A 19,560-nucleotide genomic window follows, 5' to 3' on the forward strand; every position below is an offset into this window, starting at 1 on the left:
GTGATACATGATATTTGTCTTTGTCTGTCTGACTTCACTTTAGTATGATAATCTCTAGGTCCATCCATATTGCTGCAAATGGCATTATTTCCTTCTTTCTTATGGCTGAATAATATTCCAATGTATATAATACCATATCTTCTTTATCCTTCATCTATTTTTTTATATAAATTTATTTACTTTTTATTTTTATTTTTGGCCACATTGGGTCTTTGTTGCCGTGCATGGGCTTTCTCTGGTTGCGGCGAGTGGGGGCTACTCTTCGTTGTGGTGCATGGGCTTCCCATTGCAGTGGCTTCTCTTGTTGCGGAGCATGGGCTGTAGGCACGCGGGCTTCAGTAGTTGCGGCACGCGGGCTCAGTAGTTGTGGCACGCAAGCTCTAGAGCGCAGGCTCAGTAGTTGCGGCGAATGGGCTTAGTTGCTCCGCAGCATGTGGGATCTTCCCGGACCAGGGCTCAAACCCATGTCCCCTGCATTGGCAGGCGGATTCTTAACCACTGTGCCACCAGGGAAGCCCCTATCCATTCATCTGTTGATGGACATTTAGGTTGCTTCCATGTCTCGGTTACTGTAAATAGTATTGCTGTGAACATTGAGGTGCACGTATCTTTTTGAATTAGAGCTTTCATCTTTTCTGGATATATGCCCAGGAGTGGGACTGCTGGATCATATGGTAACTCCATTTTTAGTTTTTTAAGGAACCTCCATACTGTCTTCCACAGTGGCTGCACCAATTTACATTCCCACCAATAGTGTAGGATTTATTATTTGCAGACTTTTTGATGATTACCATTCTGACTGGTGTGAGGTCATACTTCATTGTAGTTTTTATTTGCATTTCTCTAATAATTAGGCAAGTTGAGCATCTTTTCATGTGCCTATTGGCCATCTGTATGTTTTCTTTGGAGAAATGTTGATGTAGGTCTTCTGCCCATTTTTTGATTGGTTGTTTGTTTTTTTTGATACTGAGCTGTATAAGCTGTTTGTATATTTTCAAAATTAATCCCTTGTCATTCACATCATTTGCAGATGTTTTCTCCCATTCCATAGGTTGTCTTTTCATTTTGTTTATGGTTTCCTTTGCTGTGCAAAAGCTTATAAGTTTAATTAGGTCCCATTTGTTTATTTTTGCTTTTGTTTCCATTACTCTAGGAGACAGATCCAAAAAAATATTTCTCTGATTTATGTCAAAGAGTGCTCTGCCTATGTTTTCCTCTAGGAGTCTTATAGTATCCAGTATTACATTTAGGTCTTTAATCCATTTCAAGTTTATTTTTGTATATGGTGTTAGAAAATGTTCTAATTTCATTCTTTTACATGTAGCTGTACACTTTTTCCAGCACCACTTACTGAAGAGACTGTCTTTTCTCCATTGTATATTCTTGCCTCCTTTGCTGTAGATTAATTGACCATAAGTGCTTGGGTTTATTTCTGGGCTTTCTATCCTGTTCCATTGATCTATGTGCTGTTTCTGTGCCAGTATCATGCTGTTTTGGTTACTGTAGCTTTGTAGTATAGTCTGATTCTTGATAAAAATTTTAGAATAAGGTATAAATTTCCTTTTTAAAAAATCCAGCTGAATTTCTTACATGGGAATTGCATTGAATTTACAGTTTACTCTCTTTTTGTCCTTTTTCTTCTGTAAGAGTTGCATTTTCTCTAGGTGAACTCCTCAATTCTGTCTAGTTCTTGTTGCTAGTGTGCTGGGTGCCTTATTTTGGCTGCATCCCCTAGTGAGGTCTTGCTGATGCAGAGAAGTGCTTTTGTGCTTTATAGGTTGATCTTGTGTTTGACAGCCTTGCTCACCACCTAGTTCTAATAGTTTGTCTATTAATCCTGTTGGTTTTAGATGTAATTGATCATATCATAGGCAAATAAAGACAGTTTAATTTCTTCACTCTCAGGTTTTGTACACCTCATTCTTTTTTGTTTCTTTTAGCATTGGCCAGGACCTGCATGACTACATTAAACAGTAGTTGGAATAGTAAGCAGATTTGTGGCCCTGATCTTAAAAGTAATGCATGTAAAAATTTCTCCATCAAGAATAATGCTTACTAGATGGTTGATATATAAACTTTACTTAGTTAAGGAAGTTCTTTTCTATTTCTTGTTTGCTCAGAGTTTTCCTCATAAATAAATATTGAACCTTATTAAATGTTTTGGGCTTTTTTGCATTTTATCTGTTGTGATAGTCCTGTTCTTTTTCTCCCTTATTTATGTGGCAATTTATACATTTATGTTCCTGGATTCCTGCTTGATTGTGATATATTTAAATATACTCTTGACTCAGTTAGCCAATATGTTATATATAATCTGTGTGTTTATGTACGAGACAGACCTCTTTCCTTTTACTAGCCTTATTTGGCTTCAGAATCATGTTGGACTGGTACTATAAAATAAGGTTTCCTGTTCTCTTTCTCTGAAATAATGCTTATAAGATAGAAAGTGTCTATTCTCCAAAAGTTTTGAGAACCCACCCATGTTGTAGGATTCATCTGGGCTGGGCTTTTTGGGCAGAGAGACTATGACTACCATTTTCTATTTATTGAATGTTTACTGGCTTATTCATATTTTCCATTTCTTCTCAGACCAATTTTGGTATATTTTTTTCCAAAATGTATCTTATTTTGTTTAGGTTTTCAAATGTTTTTGTTTATAACATTCTTTTGCAGGATTTCTAAATCTCTTTTATTCAGCATTTTCTTTTTGCATTTTTTGTCTTTCTTCCTTATCCGGTCTTGCCAGAGGTGTGTCTGTCCTCATAATCTTTTCAGAGAACCAGCTTTTTTTCTAATATTCTTTATTGTGTATTGTTATTATTTCTTTTTCATTGATTTCTACCCTCACTTTTATTATTTTCTTTCTTATTTCTTTGGGTTTGCTCTGTGGCTGATTTTCAACTTCTGAAATGCATGCTTAGCTCATCTGTTTTATCTTTTTTAATTTCATTAAACATTTTATTTAAAGTTAAAAATTACCCACAAGTACTGCTTTAGCTATGGCCCTCAAATTTTGATGGAAGTATTTCACCTAAAAAGCGTGTTTTTCACATTTGTCATCTCTGAAATCAAGATGCATCTTATGGTCAATGGCATGACATGTTTCAAGTAGCAGTTTTTTCCTTCATAGTGGTATATAAAATTAGGGTGCATCTTCAATATAGTAAAATATTGCAGAGTGTTTTCATTGTCTTTCAGCTCTAAGTATTTCATAATCTCTCTTCTGGTTTCTTTTTCTTTTTTTTTTTACCTCAATAGTTTTTAGTAATATGCTATTCCATTTCCAGATATGAGGTGTTTAGCTATTCTTTTGTTCCTTATGTCTAGTTTTATTACTTTAAAGCCAGACACTACAGTCTATATATTCTTAAGAATTTATCAGGACTTCTTTCTGTCTTCAGCCTTTCTGTATCCTTGTATTTTAAGAGTGTCTCTAGTAGGCACACAGAAACATGTTGCTCTTTTGCTGCCTCCTAGTCACTCAGCATCTGCCATGGTTAAAAGCCTGGACTCAGAAAGTCACATGGTTGTGAGTAAGAACCCAGCTGCACCATATTTGTGCTCAGACCTTTTCCCAGGTGCTTTCTATTTCTGAGCCTCCCTCTCTTGCTCAGAGAAGTGGGGGCTAACAATGCCCACCATGAGAACTCTGCAAGAGTCAGGTGAACTCATGGATGTGCCTGACACATGAGAAGACTCAGTAACATTGAGTCAGATCCGACTCTGAAATTCCTTTTCAAAAAGGGGCATGGACTATTCAAACAGAGGGCTTCAGTATCTCCCTCTCTGCCTTTTTTTTTTCTTTTTTTCTTTTTTTGGCCAGCTGGCTTGCAGAATCTTAATTCTCCAACCAGGGATTGAACCTGCACCACAGCAGTGAAAACACCAAGTTCTAACCACTGGAACTCCAGGAAATTCCCCCTCTGCCTTTCTTTATGTTGATGACATGGGAGCCTTGGCCTAGTTTGTCTTCCAGGGCTCTGGGGAAGAGCAGCAATTAATGAAACGCTCTTGAAAGTGTTATAAAAAAAGTACAAGAATAGTTGAACCCACTTGTAATCCAGAGCAGGCAGGGGGGTGAGGGAGAAGCAGAAAATAACCCTCTTTCCTTGCTTTTATAGAATGCGGAGAGCAGTTTACAACAGAAGAATGAAGCCATCACATCTTTTGAAGAAAAAACCAATCAAGTTATGTCCAGCATGAAACAAATGGAAGAAAGGTAAACACTTCCCCCAGCAGATATTCCCTAGAAGGTGCTGGGCATTATTTGGGCCTGGGGACTTACTCAGAGTATTTCAAAAGTACAGACAAGTTAGGATGACTGTTCTTCAGGTCCCCAGCAAGGGGACTGGATTCCCCAGCTTTGCCTAAGCATGTATTCATTTAATCAACCTTAGGGCTACATCACATTGTCCTCTCAGGGGGTTAGAACTATCCAGTGAGCTCAGATTTAAATATCAGGTTAGGACTTCCCTGGTGGCGCAGTGGTTACGAATCCGCCTGCCAATGCAGGGGACACAGGTTCGAGCCCTGGCCCAGGAAGATCCCACATGCCGTGGAGCAACTAAGCCCATGTGCCACAACTACTGAGCCTGCGCTCTAGAGCCCGCGAGCCACAACTACTGAGCCTGCGCGCCTAGAGCCTGTGCTCCACAACATGAGTAGCCACAACAATGAGAAGCCCACTCACTGCAACAGAGAGTAGCCCCTGCTCGCCACAACTAGAGAAAGCCTGCGCACAGCAATGAAGACCAAACGCAGCCAAAAGAATAAATAAATGAATAATTTTTAAAAAATAAATAAATTTAAATAAATAAACAAATATCAGGTCAGAGACTTTGCTGGTGTCCAGTGGTTAAGACTCTGTGCTTCCACTGCAGTGGGCACGGGTTCAATCCCTGGTTGAGGAAGTAAGATCCCACATGCCACACCAAAAAATAAAAATTTTTAAAATAAGTAAATGTCAGCTCAGTAGGGGATCAGAATAGGGTCAAAAAATAGACTCGCACAGGGCTTCCCTGGTGGCGCAGTGGTTGAGAGTCTGCCTGCCGATGCAGGGAACAGAGGTTCTTGCCCCAGTCCGGGAGGATCCCACATGCCACAGAGCGGCTGGGCCCGTGGGCCATGGCCGCTGAGCCTGCACGTCCGAAGCCTGTGCTCTGCAACGGGAGAGGCCACAACAGTGAGAGGCCTCGTACCGCAAAAAAAAAAAAAAAAAAAAAATAGACTCGCACAAATACAGGTGGCTGATTTTTTTACAAAGGTGCAAAGGTAGTTCAATGGAGAAAGGATAATCTTTTCAGTGAATGATATTGGAACAATTGGATATCCATACACCAAAAAATGAACCTCAATTTAGACCTCACACCTTTAAACAAAAGTTAACTCAAAATGGATCATAAATCTACATGTAAAACTTAAAACTGTAAACTTTTAGAAGAAAAAATAGGAGACAATCTTTGTGGCCTTGGGTTAGACAGAGGGCTCTTAGACATGACATAAAAACATGATCCATAAGAGAAAACTTGATAAATTGGACTTTATCAAAATTTAAAACTTTGTTCTGTGGAAGACACACTTAAGAGAATAAAAAGACAAGTTATAGATTTGGAGAAAATTTGAAAATCACATATCTGACAAAGGACTTATATCCAAAATACATAAAGAACTCTCAGAACTCCACGAACAATCCAATCTAAAATGGACAGAGGACTTCCCTGGTGGTTCAGTGGGTGAGACTCCACGCTCCCAATGCAGGGGGCCTGGTTTCAATCCAGGGATTGAACTGGGGATCCAGGGATCGATTGGGCAACTAGATCCCACATGCATGCTGCAACTAAGAAGCCTGCATGCCACAACTATGAGCCCGCATTCCGCAGCTACAAGATCCCGCGTGGCACACTAAAATTCAGTGCAGCCTTAAATAAATAAATAAATAAAAATTTTAAATGGACAAAAGACTTAAACAGACCCTTCACCAAACAGGACATATGGATGGCAAATAAGCACATGAAAAGATTGTCAAGGTAGCAGGATACAAGATTAATATACAGAAATCTGTTGTATTTCTTTACCCTAACAATGAAATGTCAGAAAGAGAAAGTAAAAAAAAAAAAAAAAATGCTGTTGAAAATTGCATCAAAAAAAAAAAAAAAACCTAGGAATAAACCTAACCAAGGAGATGAAAGACTTATACGCAGATAACTACAAAACATTGATAAAAGAAATTGAAAATTGAAGATGATTCAAAGAAATGTAAAGATATCCCATGCTCTAGGGTTGGAAGAATTAATATAGTTAAAATAACCGTACTACCCAAAGCAATCTACAGATTTACTGTGATCGCTATCAAATTACCCATGACATTTTTCACAAAACTACAACATATAATCCTAAAATTTATGTGGAACCACAAAAGACCCTGAATTGCCAAAGCAATCCTGAGGAAAAAGAACAAAGCTGGAGGCATAACCCTTCCAGACTTCAAACGATACTACAAAGCTATAGTAGTCAAAACAGCATGGTATTAGCACAAAAACAGACATATGGATCATTGGAATAGAGAGCCCAGAAATAAATCCACACACCTACATCAATTTATCTTTGACAGAGGAGGGAAGGATATACAATGGAGAAAACACAGTCTCTTCAGCAAGTGGTGTTGGGAAAGCTGGACAGCCTCATGTAAATCATTGAAGTTAGAACACTCCCTCACATCATACACAGAAATAACTCGAAATGGCTTAAAGACTTAAATATAAGACGTGACACCATAAAACGCTTAGAAGAGAACATAGGCAAAACATTCTCTGACATAAATTGTAGCATTGGTTTCTTAGGTCAGTCTCCCAAGGCAAAAGAAATAAAAGCAAAAATAAACAAATGGGACCTAATCAAACTTACAAACTTTTGCACAGCAAAGGAAACCATAAACAAAATGAAAAGACAACCTACAGACTGGGAGAAAATATTTGCAAAATGATGCAACTGACAAAGGCTTAATTTCCAAAACATACAAACGCCTCAAATGACTCAATAACAGAGAAACAACACAATCAAAAAATGGGCAGAAGGGACTTCCCTGGTAGCATAGTGGTTAAGAATCTACCTGCCAATACAAGGGACAGGGATTCGATCCCTGGTCCGGGAAGATCCCACATGCTGCAGAGCAACTAAGCCCGTGCACCACAACTGCTGAGCCTGCGCTCTAGAGCCTGGGAGCCACAACTACTGAGCCCGTGTATCACAACTACTGAAGCCCACGCACCTAGAGCCCATGCTCCACAACAAGAGAAGCCACCATGATGAGAATCCCGCACACCACAACAAAGAGTAGCCCCCACTCACCGCAACTAGAGAAAGCCCGTGCACAGCTACAAATACCCAACACAGCCGTAAATAAATAAATACAATACAATACAATACAATACAAAAAATGGGCAGAACACCTAAGTAAGCATGTTTCCAAAGAAGACATACAGTAGGACAATAGGCACATGTAAAGATGCTCAACATGGCTAATTATTAGAGAAATGCAAACTGAAACTACAATGAAGTATTACCTCACACCTGTCAGAATGGCCATCATCAAAAGTCTACAAATAAATGCAAGAGCGGGTGTGAGGAAAAGGGAACCCTCGTACACTGTTGGTGGGAATATAAATTGGTGCAGCCACTATGGAAAACAATATGATGGTTCCTTAAAAAACTAAAAATAGAGTTGCCATATGATCCAGCAGTCCCACTTCTGGGCATATATCCAGAAAAGATGAAAGCTCTAATTTCAAAAGATATGTGCACCCCAATGTTGATAGCAATACTACTATTTACAGTAGCCGAGACATGGAAGCAACCTAAATGTCCATCAGTAAATGAATGGATAAAGAAGATGTGAGATACACACACACACACACACACACACACACACACACACAATGGAATATTACTCAGCAATAAAAAAGAATGAAATAATGCCACTTGCAGCAACATGGGTGAACCTAGAGATTATCATACCAAGTGTAAGTGAGTCAGGCAGAGAAAGACAAATACATGATATCACTTACATGTGGAATCTAAAAATGATACAAATGAACTTATTTACAGCACAGAAAGAGACTCACAGACTTAGAAAACAAACTTATGGTTACCAAAGGGGAAGGGGAGGAGGGATAAATTGGGAGTATGGGATTAACAGATATACACCACCATATATAAACTAGATAAACAACAGAGATTTACTGTGTAGCACAGGGAACTATATTCAATATCTTATAATAACCTATGATGGAAAAGAATTGGATAAAAAAGAATATAGCTGTATATATATATATATATATATATATATATATATATATATATATGTATGTATTGTATAACCAAATTACTGTACACCTGAAACTAATACAACATTGTAAATCAACAATACTTGAGTTAAAAAATAAAAAAAGATGTTCAGCATCATTAGCCATTAGGGAAGTGCATGTTAAAATCAATGAGATGCCACTGCATACCTATTAGAACAGCTACATATTTTTATGATGACAGTACCAGGTGCTGGAGAGGCTACAAAGCAACTGGAACAGTCATACATTACCAGTGGGAATGCAGAATGGTACAACCACTTTGGAAAACAGTTTCTTAAAAAGCCAAACATACTCTTACCATATGACCCAATAATCCCACTCCTGGCTGTTTGCCCAAAAGAAATGAAAACTCATGTTCACCCAAAAACCTGTACACAAATGCTTATAGCAGCTCTGTTCATAATTGCCAAAAACTAAAAGCAGCTCAGATATCTTTCATCAAATGAATGGATAAACTGGTACATCTATGCAATGAAATTCTCCTCAGCCATAAAAAGGAATGACCACTGATACACACGAAAACTTGGATTGATCGCAAAGACATGCTAAAAGAAGCCAGTCTCAAAAGGTTATATGAAGTATAATTTCATGTATATGACATTAGGGGTGGAGAAGAAGGTGTGACTCAGAGGGGCAGTGCCAAGGTGTTTTGTGGGGTGATGGAACTATTCTGTATCACCTGGTAGAATGGATTGTAGTAATGGTTACATGAACTTATGCCTGTGCTAAAACTCCAGGAACTATTCACAAAAAGGAGTCAATTTTACCATATATTAATTTTTAAATGTAAAAGAAAGCCAGCAAGAATATGCAAAAATTATACGGTAAATGTGAGGAATGATCCTTTCCTTACAAAGACTTGGTTCATTTGGTCTAGGTTACAGCACTCAGAGAGGGCGAGGCAGGGGGCCGAGGAGCGGAGCCACAAGCTGCAGCAGGAGCTCGGCGGGAGGAGCAGCGCTCTGCAGCAACAGCTCTCCCAGCTGCTCGAGCAGTGGTAGGAGCCCTGGCGGCAGCAGGTGGCTGAGCGGTGCGGGAAGGACTGGGAAGGCCATCTCCCAATTGGGGCAGCGTCCCAGTGTCCACTTCAGAGGTGGCCCCTGCAAAGCTAGGATTCAGATGAGAAAAGAGACGTCTATTCCCTGTTTCACGAATGAGAAAAACGATTGCAGGGGGTTCAGTATAGTCCCCAGGGCTACTCAGCTGGTGAGAAGGGCATCAGGATTTAGTTGCGGTTCACTTCCTACCCCTCTGTAGCTTTCTATTTGCCCCCAACCCCCCAATATCCTCCATTGTCAGCTGGCTCTGGGTTGGAAAAAGCAAGATAAATGTTGCAGAATAAACGTCTCTTTTCCTCAGGTGTCCATCTCAGTAGAGGGTTCTGTGTGTGTGACCCCAAGTGTTAGAGCTCTTTTCCTCCCTCTCCATTCGCATAACTGTCAAGTGTGTGCCTGTGCCTGCTTTCCATGACATGTTCCTGGTCTTTCCTATGGAGGTGCAGATGGCCCTGCGGGAAAGGGAACCTTATTTCCATGCTTGTTGAAAGGTCTAGATGCTCACGTGGCAGTTCAGATTCCTGTGAATCCCCCGTTTCTTGAGTGGTGACCTAGGTTGTGGATTGTGGACCTCCATGAAAATCTCTCATTGAGACTAACTCAAGTTCATTTTGCGAAAACAGCTCAAGTCTAGAGCAAGAGTTGAAATCAGAAAAAGAGCAAAGACAGGCTCTTCAGCGAGAATTACAGCATGAGAAAGACACTTCCTCTCTACTCCGAGCAGAGCTACAGCAAGTAGAAGGATTAAAAAAGGTAAGGCAGACTGTCTTGGGGAGAAAAAGAGCTTCTAGCATCTGCAAAAACTCCTGCTCAAGAGCCTCCCAGTGGGCAAGTGAGCCACATGCATGACTCGTGAATCCGCAGCTGCAGGGCCAGTCCCCGCTGTGCGCCAGCCGGCTCCAGGCCTGGGACAGGCCTGGGACACTGTTCCCACATCTGCTCGAGGAGGAAAAGGCAAAGACGCATCATAATCCAGTGAGCAAACCAGAGAGACTCGGTAATGAGAACAGTGAAGAGAGTAAAACAGTAAAATGTCCCCACACTGGCATGGCGGGTGGCCTGGGAAGAGAGTGACGGTTAAGCAGACAATTGAATGCTGAACAAGGGCCAGCCATGCAGAGCCACCAGGAAGTGTGAGGGTCTGTCGCAGCAAAGGAGCAGAGAGAAGGGCTGTGTGGCTGAGGTGTGATAGCAGAGGAAGGAGGGCTTGAGCAGAGCCTCAGGCAGCCCTCCTGCACCACACCTTCCCTGGAGGAGGATCCCTGCAGCGGGGGCAGTTCCCAGACCTAGATTTTGTCTCGTTGAGCACGGTAATGGGTACTGCTGCAATTTGAGAGAAAGGCCCTTTGATTTCCATTGGAAAGTACCTAGAGCCCCTCATGAGAGAGCCTGCTAGGCCCAGTGTGGGGATTGCTTCCTCAAGAGCCACTCCGGCTCAGAGGTGGAGGAGAGGACTTCTAGAAAGTTCTGCCGCATGATGGAACATGCCCCCTTTACTTCAAAATACTTTGATCTAAGATTTGAATTACACACACCCCTGCAAAAGAAACAAAACAATGTGTCTAACATCGCTGGGAAGCCTCAGCATGCCCTTGTGAGCCTGTGTTAATAGGCTCTGGAGCACAGGGCCCAGGAGCAGCTAAGGGGGAACTGCCACCACTCAGGCCTAAGCCCCGCTGCTGCCCCGGGGTCAGCCCTGAAAACCCAAGTTACTTTTCTGGGTCTTTGTCTCTGCCCTTGCCAGCCTTTGTCCTCAAGGTGTGCTGGTCCCAGATTACAAAGTCATCAGCATCATCCCCAGCGAGCTTCACTCCATGGCTCGGGCCTCCAGAAGGGCTTGCCACTCTCGGGGCCATGAAAGAGAGCCCAGATCTTGGCCTTCATCAGCCTTGCTCATTCATTCTCCGGAAATTTTGACCAGCCCTTTCTGAAAAACAGTTTATTCCTAAACTAGCTTGCCCTGATACAAATCTGTCTTTTCATAGAAACTCAGATAGGCAAAGCCTTTTTTGCACTGTGAGGGTCTGTTTTGAACATTTCTCACCCCACATCACTGTTTGCACTGCAGAGCCACTCCTGAAGTGCTTACCCTTCCAGTTGCCCATTCTGGTGAAACATGAGGGAACCTATGAAATAACCCTGTCTTGAAGAAGGTTAATACAACAAAACTGTTTCTTGCTCTTGAAAAACATTCCAGGGACTTCCCTAGCGGTCCAGTGATTAAGACTTGGCGCTTCCACTGCAGGGGACACAGGTTCGATCCCTGGTCAGGGAATAAAGATCTTGCATGCCTCGCAGAGTGGCCAAAAAAGAAAAAACACAACAGAAAAAAGAAAAGAAAAACATTCCAACCTGCTTGTCACTATGATTACTAAACCTTAAAAAAAAAAAGACTTTCAAGTCTGTGTCAAGCACCTGGTTTGTTCACTTTAGGAGCTGCGGGAGCTCCAGGATGAGAAGACAGAATTACAGAAGGTTTGTGACGAGCAGGAACAAGCCCTCCAGGAAATGGGTCTGCACCTCAGCCAGTAAGAACCCCACTCCCCTTGTCTGCCACCTCCATTAGGGCCACTAGGCCTCCCTCCCCCTGGAGAGTCACACCAGCCTACCCACTGCATCACTCAAGCCCCAAACCTGTGTCCTCTTGTCAGAGGAGGGAAGGCCAGTCGGGGAGGCCTGCCAGCTATTCAATGGTGATGCCCCCACACACACACTAAACCCAGGAAGTCAGGCGCCAGGGACACAGCACTGGTTTGGGTTAATTAATTCATCAAGAATATCCTTTGCTAGTGACTGGAACCTTCATGTTCACAAACTTAGTATCTGTGTCCCAAGGGAACAAGATGGGTGATGAGAGGGTTGTGTGTTTAGCTCCAGAGGGAGGACTATGGCTTGAGAATGTAAGCCTGCCACAGTGCAAGTATGGTGACCACTGAACCTCTCTTGAGACTGGATACTCACATCTAGCAGAGTCTGTCTGTCTCCAATGGGTGATGCTGAAGGAGTGCAGACCCTGCTGGTTCTGTCTCCCCTTCGACTTGACAGCTGTCCTCCCTGGTGTGCCAGTCCTGCCAGGTTGCTCTGGACAGTCTGATAGGTCACACTGCAGATTGTGGAACTTGCCCGTTTGTGTGATGATTGCATTTTTAAACCCAGTGTGTAGCTTTTTCTCTTTGAGTCAGGACTTTTGGTTGCCAGTGACAGATATCCAACTCACATTGGCTTGCTTAAGCAAAAAAGTCATCAGGAATCAGTCTCTACCTCCCAGCTCTGTCTGTCACTTACCTCACAGGTGGGTCTGGCCCCCACGGGGGCAGTGTGGCACCCAGCAGAGCTGTCCGTCAGAGAAACGAAAGTTCCTCTTTCCCCATCACTCACACAGAGACCCCAGGTTGACTCACTGCTCCCACCTGAGTCCTGATGCAGGCACAGTGAGCAGCACAGCCCAGGCTCAGGCCCAGTGCAGAAGACACTGTGACCAGAAAAGGACCAGAGATAGGAAATAACGTGAGGATAAACCAGAAACACACTAAAGTAGTCCACACATGTGCACAACCTTAGGATTTTTCTGTCTGGAAAGTTGGAAGGTTTCAAGCAGTGCTCTGGGCTGGCCCACAAAAGTATGAAGGAAAACAAGAAAGGAGAATGTTATGATTCTGGTGGGAATGTGGTCTTTTCAATAGTTTGACGTGAAGATGCTGCCCATTCGCCATCCTCTCCCACTCACCATATCTTTCAGATCAGCCCAGGGCTGCTGGTCCCTTGTGACCTGAGGGCTGCCTGCCACCTCTCAGGCCGAGTGCCCTGTGCTGCTGCCCCCACCATGGGGAGAGCTCCTGGAGAGTGGGCAAGGCCAGGTGTCAACCCCACACTCAGAGCACAGGCCAGGTCTGAGGGCGTCCCTGAGACTAATGAGAACCAGATGTGGAGGCTGGCGTGGTGCTGGCTTCTTGGATTTGCAGTGGTGTTTAGACAGAGAGGGAGGTGTCCTCGGGGTGCCCTCCCCCCTTCTCAGGTGGCTAGCCCCACTTTTTCTCCTGCCTGTCCTCTTCATGTTGGACAGACAGCAAACAGAGTCAGAGACACACTCCTAGTAGGCCACAGGCCTCAGAAAAGCGGACAGGCTCTGGTCTTGAAAACGCACCTCTGCACTTGGCAGCCTCCCAGCACTGCTGCCTGACCCAGCTTCAGAATGTCCTTCACAGCCGGGTTGTGTAGGTGTTGCCATGTCAGGGATACATACCACGGCAAGGCTAGTGCTTTCTCCCCTCCTCCCTTCTTTTTGCAAGCCAACACCAGATGACAGAGAAGCCTGTTCTCAGATGCCTCCACCAACTACAGGCACAGCTGCCCAGTTTATCTTGGGAACATCTGGATTCTTTTCAAATTGTATTTCCCAGGAAAGTTCTTATATGTTGAGGCTGCCATCTTGACCTTGTCCATCCCAGACAGCCTCTGGCCCTGTCAGCCCACTGGCCTATTTCTGCAGCCAGTCAGGGGACAGAAGGAGCACCTCCAAGCACTCCTGAAGGCCACAGGGGTTTTTCTTTTAAAGGCCTTGATGTTTGGTTTCCTAATCCTTCCCTAGAAGTCTAGCCTGTGTCTCAGAGGCCTGCCTCTCCGGCACTTAGATTAGGCTAATCCAGTGACAGTTTAGGCTAATCTCAGCTTTTAAAAAACGGCTTTGACAAATACATATGTTTCGTTTTATCTGGTTTAATTCTTCCAGTTTAGACAATGTTCAGTCCTGTCTTTTATATGGAGAACTAAGGAATTATTCTTGCACTAACAAGAATGGAACAAGGGGACTTCCCTGATGGCGCAGTTGTTAGGATTCCCAATGCCGGGAGCCTGGGTTCGATACCTGGTCAGGGAACTAGATCCAGTATGCATGCTGCAAATAAGAGTTCGCATGCCACAACTAAGGACCCCGCGAGCTGCAACTAAGGAGCCCACATGCCGCAACTAAGATCCGGTGCAACCAAATAAATAAATATTTTTAAAAAGAATGGAACAAGAACAAACAATCATGCCCCCTGAGCCTGGCCTTTCTAGACAGAGCAGGCAGGCAACAGGAAAGGGGCTGGTGAGAGGCCTACAGATTCAGGTTCCTGCCATGGGGGAGCCCATGCCTGATACGGGAGCGCCCCCCTCCCCCACCCCGAGTTAAAGCACATGTCACACTCAGGAATAGTTGCCCAGAGAAGCCAGAAACATGGGCTTTTATGAGATAATTCTCAATTTTTAAATGCTTGCAGCTATTTCAAAGTCTTTTTAAATCCTTGCCAATTCAACAGTTTGTTCTTAGGCCAGATTCAGTCCACAGGCTCAGCCTCAGACTGCACCAGACATGAGCCAATGGTGAGATGACTCTGGGATTATAAAAAGGTGGAAAGAAATAATTTTACAAGAACTCGTGTTATCACACTCCTCTCTTACAAGTCTTGTTGACTTCACAAAGCCAAAAAGTTTTTGTGGGTTTACTTCGAGTTTGAAAGCCCCTCTAGTGAGGCTATGAATCTCTCTTTCTTTTTTTTTTAAGGTCAAAGCTGAAGATGGAAGACATCAAAGAAGTAAATAAGGCACTGAAGGTACTGGATTATTAATGTTATTAACATAAGAATCACTACTCGTAGCTATTAGTCAGCTTGTGCTAATATCCTAGCATGCTCTTAGGTCTTCTCACAAAAATCAGGTGAGAATGTGTGGTTGATTGGTGGTTCTTGTCACTTATTTACGGATAAGAAAATGCTGCTCAGAGCCATGTAACTTGGCTGAGATGACGATGCTGCAAGTGGCAGGGCCCAAGCTGGAACCGAGGTCCTCTGGTTCTGGTCCTCTGCTGTCAGCTGTAGTTTGACATTAGGCCTAGATCATAGGTACCCTAATGAAGGAAATGAAAAGTGGCAGAAAGAGATCCAGGTATTTTTTTTTTAATAGTGAGAGTAAGACCTTTCCCTCCAAGTGAGGGGCCAGAGGCCCACTAAAGGGCCCTGTGCCATTTCTGGGAACCACTTAAGCCCTGAGCTGGGCCAAGTTTCTGGACCATTTTGGGGAGGGCAGAGTGGCACACACAGCTTAAGGAGAGCAGGAACATGTGGTCCAGGTGACCCCATGCAGTACCAAGCTGGGGCTGAGAGAGTGGAGAGGAGAGTGCAGGAGCTCCTAGCCTTCAGCTTCAGCTCTGCTGTGGCAGCAGTGCACAAACACCCTCTTCACAAGGCACCCTCCAGCGTATGCTAGAGCAGAGATCCTAATGTCTCTGACTACCAGGGCACCTCAGGTCAGAAGCAAACTGTCACAGCAACTAACAGCAGCCTGGACTTGCGGTTCACATCAGTTTACTGTATCCTCCCTTGTATACCGAAAGCTCCTTGGATGTCATTGCTGTGAGCTGTTTATCTTTGTATCCCCTGCACTGCACAGAAATGTGCACAAAACGTCAGCTGACAGTGCCAGAGGGAGGATAAAAATCATAAAATGGGACTCTAGAGCTGCGTGGAACTAGTGAACCCAAGGTTGAAAGCCCTGGGTGTGGTGCTGCAGCTCCCAATCATAAGATCTGTGTCATCAGGAAAGTGATGGCCAACAAAAGCCAAGGAGCCGTGAAAGTACACAGGGCCCTTGACCCCTGACCACCTCAGTCCCTGAGGCTGAATAAATCACATATCCTAGTTTTCCCTTAGAAAGACCTCCAAAAGCATCTCTCTAAGCCTCAGTTGGCTCCTGGGCAGAATGGAGACATCTGCCTCCCACGATGCCCTGAGGACTGGGGGTCAGTGTGTATGGAGAAGGGCTTCCTGTCTCCACAGCATGTTGCCTTCTGTCTCACGGTGGGGACTGTTGTCACAGATTTTCTAGTCTGGCTGACAGGGTTGGCCCTTCTTCCTCCTGCCAGTTCAGGAGGCACTTTGGATAATGTCTCAGCCAGGGTTGGAGTTAACCAGATCCTGATTCTGGTTACCTCAGCCACAGGGCACTTATTGAAAGGGGGTGGGTGAGTCTCAGGTTAACGGAAGGCTGGAGAATCTGGCTTGAGGACTGGGGGCAACCTGTGGAGACCAGGAAGCCAGAGGGCGGGCAGGCTGCAGCACATGAGCTCCAGCTGTGGTCAGGGTGGGGACAGTCCCGTGAGGCCACTTCTAGTGGAGAAGAGGCAGTCCCGCAAAAGCAGACCAGGTGCTATTAGGAAGGGACAGCAGATGCTGGGTTGAAGGATGAACACAGCTAAAGGTTCATCAGGAACCAAGCTGTAAAGTGGGATTCTGTGGTGTTCTTTCCTCCTCAGGGCCATACTTGGCTGAAAGACGATGAAGCCACGCACTGTAAGCAGTGTGAAAAGGAGTTTTCCATTTCCCGGAGAAAGGTATGTGGGGTAGCCCTGCACTCGCTCGCTCAGGGGCTGAGTTCGTGCCCTGCCTGGGCTCTCCTTCCTCTGGTTCTGGAAAAGGCCTGTGGGGCTAGGCCCACTGCATTGTGTTCATGCTCACTGGTCTGCTGGCCTAGGCAGACGACCTTCCAGCCTGCCCCCTTTCAGGGACCCCAGCCGGTAAGTTACAGGCCTTGTCTCCATCACAGTCCTCTCAATGATTTGGGAGTTGGGGCTGCTTGTTTGCAGAAATGGTCTAAGTGTGTATATCAACTGAAAATTCTTTGGAAGCAATAGGACCAAAATCTAAGTTAGGCAAAAACAGAATCCATGGGGAACCCATGGGCAATTTAAGTCTCAGGACAGGCATCCAGGTGGCACCAAAAGGTAACTGGCAATCTGGGCAGGGCACTTGCCCCCAGTGAATGCCTGTGTAGCCTGTCTTCAGGTTCTGGAAGAGAAGGTCTTGGGCCCAGCCTTTGGTCCAGGGTTGACAGGGCCTTTATTGACCAGTTGGGCAGGACAGGGGCAGGATATAGATCTCACACAAAATAGAGCCTTTACTAAGGCTCCCCACACTGAATGGCCCAGTTCAAGGTCCATTGTCTAGCCTGACTGGGGGAGTAGGGGGCAGTTGGCAGAAGTGATGTATAGAGGGACACACAGGTCCTTGTCTTGGCGTCTGCCATGTGCTCAAAGGTTCAAACAGCAGCCCTGTTTACAAAAGCAAGATGCCCTTCTCATGAGGGGCTGGCTAAAGAAACCTTGGGTCACCACCATAGAATGTAGTGACTGCAGAGAATGAACCCAGGCTCTTTAAGTAGCACGGACTACCAACTCAGTGAGTTAAGAGCTGTCAAGTCCAATAAAACACAAAAAAAAGAACCTTAACTCACCCCTCCAAAACTCCATGGATTTTACAGGAACATAAATGTAGAAACAAGGTCTACAAGAACCCATTCCAAATTGGTACATGCCTCACTGATACATGAGGGAGGGATTTTAAAGCATTAAACTTTTAAAGGTCGATAAACTAGAGCAGGTGTGCAGACCCAGGCAGCTCAGCGTGTTCTGAGCGTGAGTTCTTTTCCATCCTCTAGCACCACTGCCGAAACTGTGGCCACATCTTCTGCAACACGTGCTCCAGTAATGAGCTGGCCCTGCCCTCCTACCCCAAGCCAGTACGTGTGTGCGACAGCTGCCACACGCTGCTCCTTCAGCGCTGCTCCTCCTCCACCGGCTCCTAAGGTGGGGGCATCAGCAGGGCCTGCTTTCTGGACCAGTTGCCAGCCTGTCTTCATGGGCGTGGGCAGCCTCAGAGCAGTGCCAAACTCTTTGGGTCTCGAGGTGGCCAGGGACTTGGGAGGTTAGTTTCCCAAGAGAACAAGATCCTCGCCTGGGCTGCTGTCACTCTGGAACACAACATGCGGGAACCAGAAACTGCGCGCCTCTCCTTTCCAAATTGTATGGATTCAGCTCCTCTGGATTGAAATTCTCCCTTGACACCACTGGCTTTGGTTCAGATGTAACCTTCATGATTTTGCTATTGTCATTTTTCAGTTTCCAAAGAATTAACCTATTTTGCAGCAGACCCACTAGTGAATCAATTCCTTTCCCTCCCCGCTGCCCCAGCATGCTTTCCCTGCTTCAGAATCAAGAAATCTGCTATTTCACACCCTTGTGAATATCCATCATTAGCCCTGCAATAAAATCATTTATTTTTCATAGTCAAGAAATTTGCTGTTTCACACTCTTGTGAATTAATATCATTATTAGCCCTGCAGTAAAATCATTTATTTTTCACCGAGTCAAGAAATTTGCTGTTTCACACTCATGAATACCCATCATTAGCCCTGCAATAAAATCATTTATTTTTCATTCTGGTGCAGAAAATGAAGGAGCTGTGTCAGCTTCACAGGATGCCCAAAGCAACCCCCATTTCAGGACGAGGCCCTTGGTGAGGGCAACTGCCTTCGAGGTGAAGACCTGAGCCTGCTGTGTTCTGGGGTGCAGGCTGCTCTGCCCAGTTGAGCCAAGGACAAGTTGGGCTGATAAGTCCAACAAGCACAGAGAAAGTACCTGTCACCAAAGCCCAAAAGTCGTTCCCTTATATATTTGGGTTGGCCAAAAAGTTCACTGAGTTTTTCCTAACATCTTACAGAAAAACACGAATCTGTATGGCCAGCCTCCAAAACTGTGCCCAGCTCCAAAGCTGCATTCATTCCAAACTACAGATTTTCACAAGGTTCCAAAGAACCACAATGTTTCTCGAGTTCAAGTTTCTAATTCTAGTCCCTTTTCTTCCTCCAATAAGGCAGGTTTTTCAACAAAGATGTTCCTTGTGAAAAACTAGAGGACCAGGGGAAGGAACCCTCCTTGTGGCCAATTCCCCAGACATGGAGTAACGCAGTAAAGATCTCAGGGGCAGCAGCTGAACACCAATGCTCAACAGTGCCTCCCCAGAAAATTACCAAGTACAACACTCCTGTATCCCCAACCCAACTGAAGGTATGCACCCAGCCTTCAGAGAGCATGTGGCAGGGCAGGCAGACTGCAGGGCCCTTCACGCATACCTTCACGCAATGCTGCCATCTACAGTCTGTAAATAATCATTCCACACAATTTTTCAGAGTACACTCACCATACTCACCTCACCCAAGAGGAAACCTTCAGCAGTCACAGCAAGTAAAAATGTACACATGTGGCTTCAAACAGCACAAGCCTATATTCACAGCTCCGATTCTTAATTCTAACCTCAATACAGCGAAATTTT

At 44.5% G+C, this 19,560-nt stretch overlaps 1 protein-coding gene across 3 annotated transcripts in view; it reads left to right on the forward strand.

The window, feature by feature from the left end:
• The window catches only part of RUFY1 (RUN and FYVE domain containing 1), a 56,120-nt gene extending 37,597 nt beyond the window's left edge, over positions 1 to 18,523 (forward strand). For 2 of the 3 annotated variants that reach the window (XM_067732552.1, XM_067732553.1), the window contains exons 12-18: positions 4,122 to 4,219; positions 9,241 to 9,360; positions 10,042 to 10,171; positions 11,852 to 11,946; positions 14,961 to 15,009; positions 16,707 to 16,784; positions 17,888 to 18,523. In XM_067732552.1, the coding sequence (XP_067588653.1) occupies positions 4,122 to 4,219; positions 9,241 to 9,360; positions 10,042 to 10,171; positions 11,852 to 11,946; positions 14,961 to 15,009; positions 16,707 to 16,784; positions 17,888 to 18,034 (717 nt within the window). In that variant the 3' untranslated portion in view covers positions 18,035 to 18,523. The other variant, XM_067732551.1, reaches the window with a different exon arrangement.
• The last annotated feature ends 1,037 nt before the right edge of the window (positions 18,524 to 19,560 follow it).

This window comes from Pseudorca crassidens, chromosome 3, assembly GCF_039906515.1.
Source record: "Pseudorca crassidens isolate mPseCra1 chromosome 3, mPseCra1.hap1, whole genome shotgun sequence".
Lineage (NCBI taxonomy): Eukaryota > Metazoa > Chordata > Mammalia > Artiodactyla > Delphinidae > Pseudorca > Pseudorca crassidens.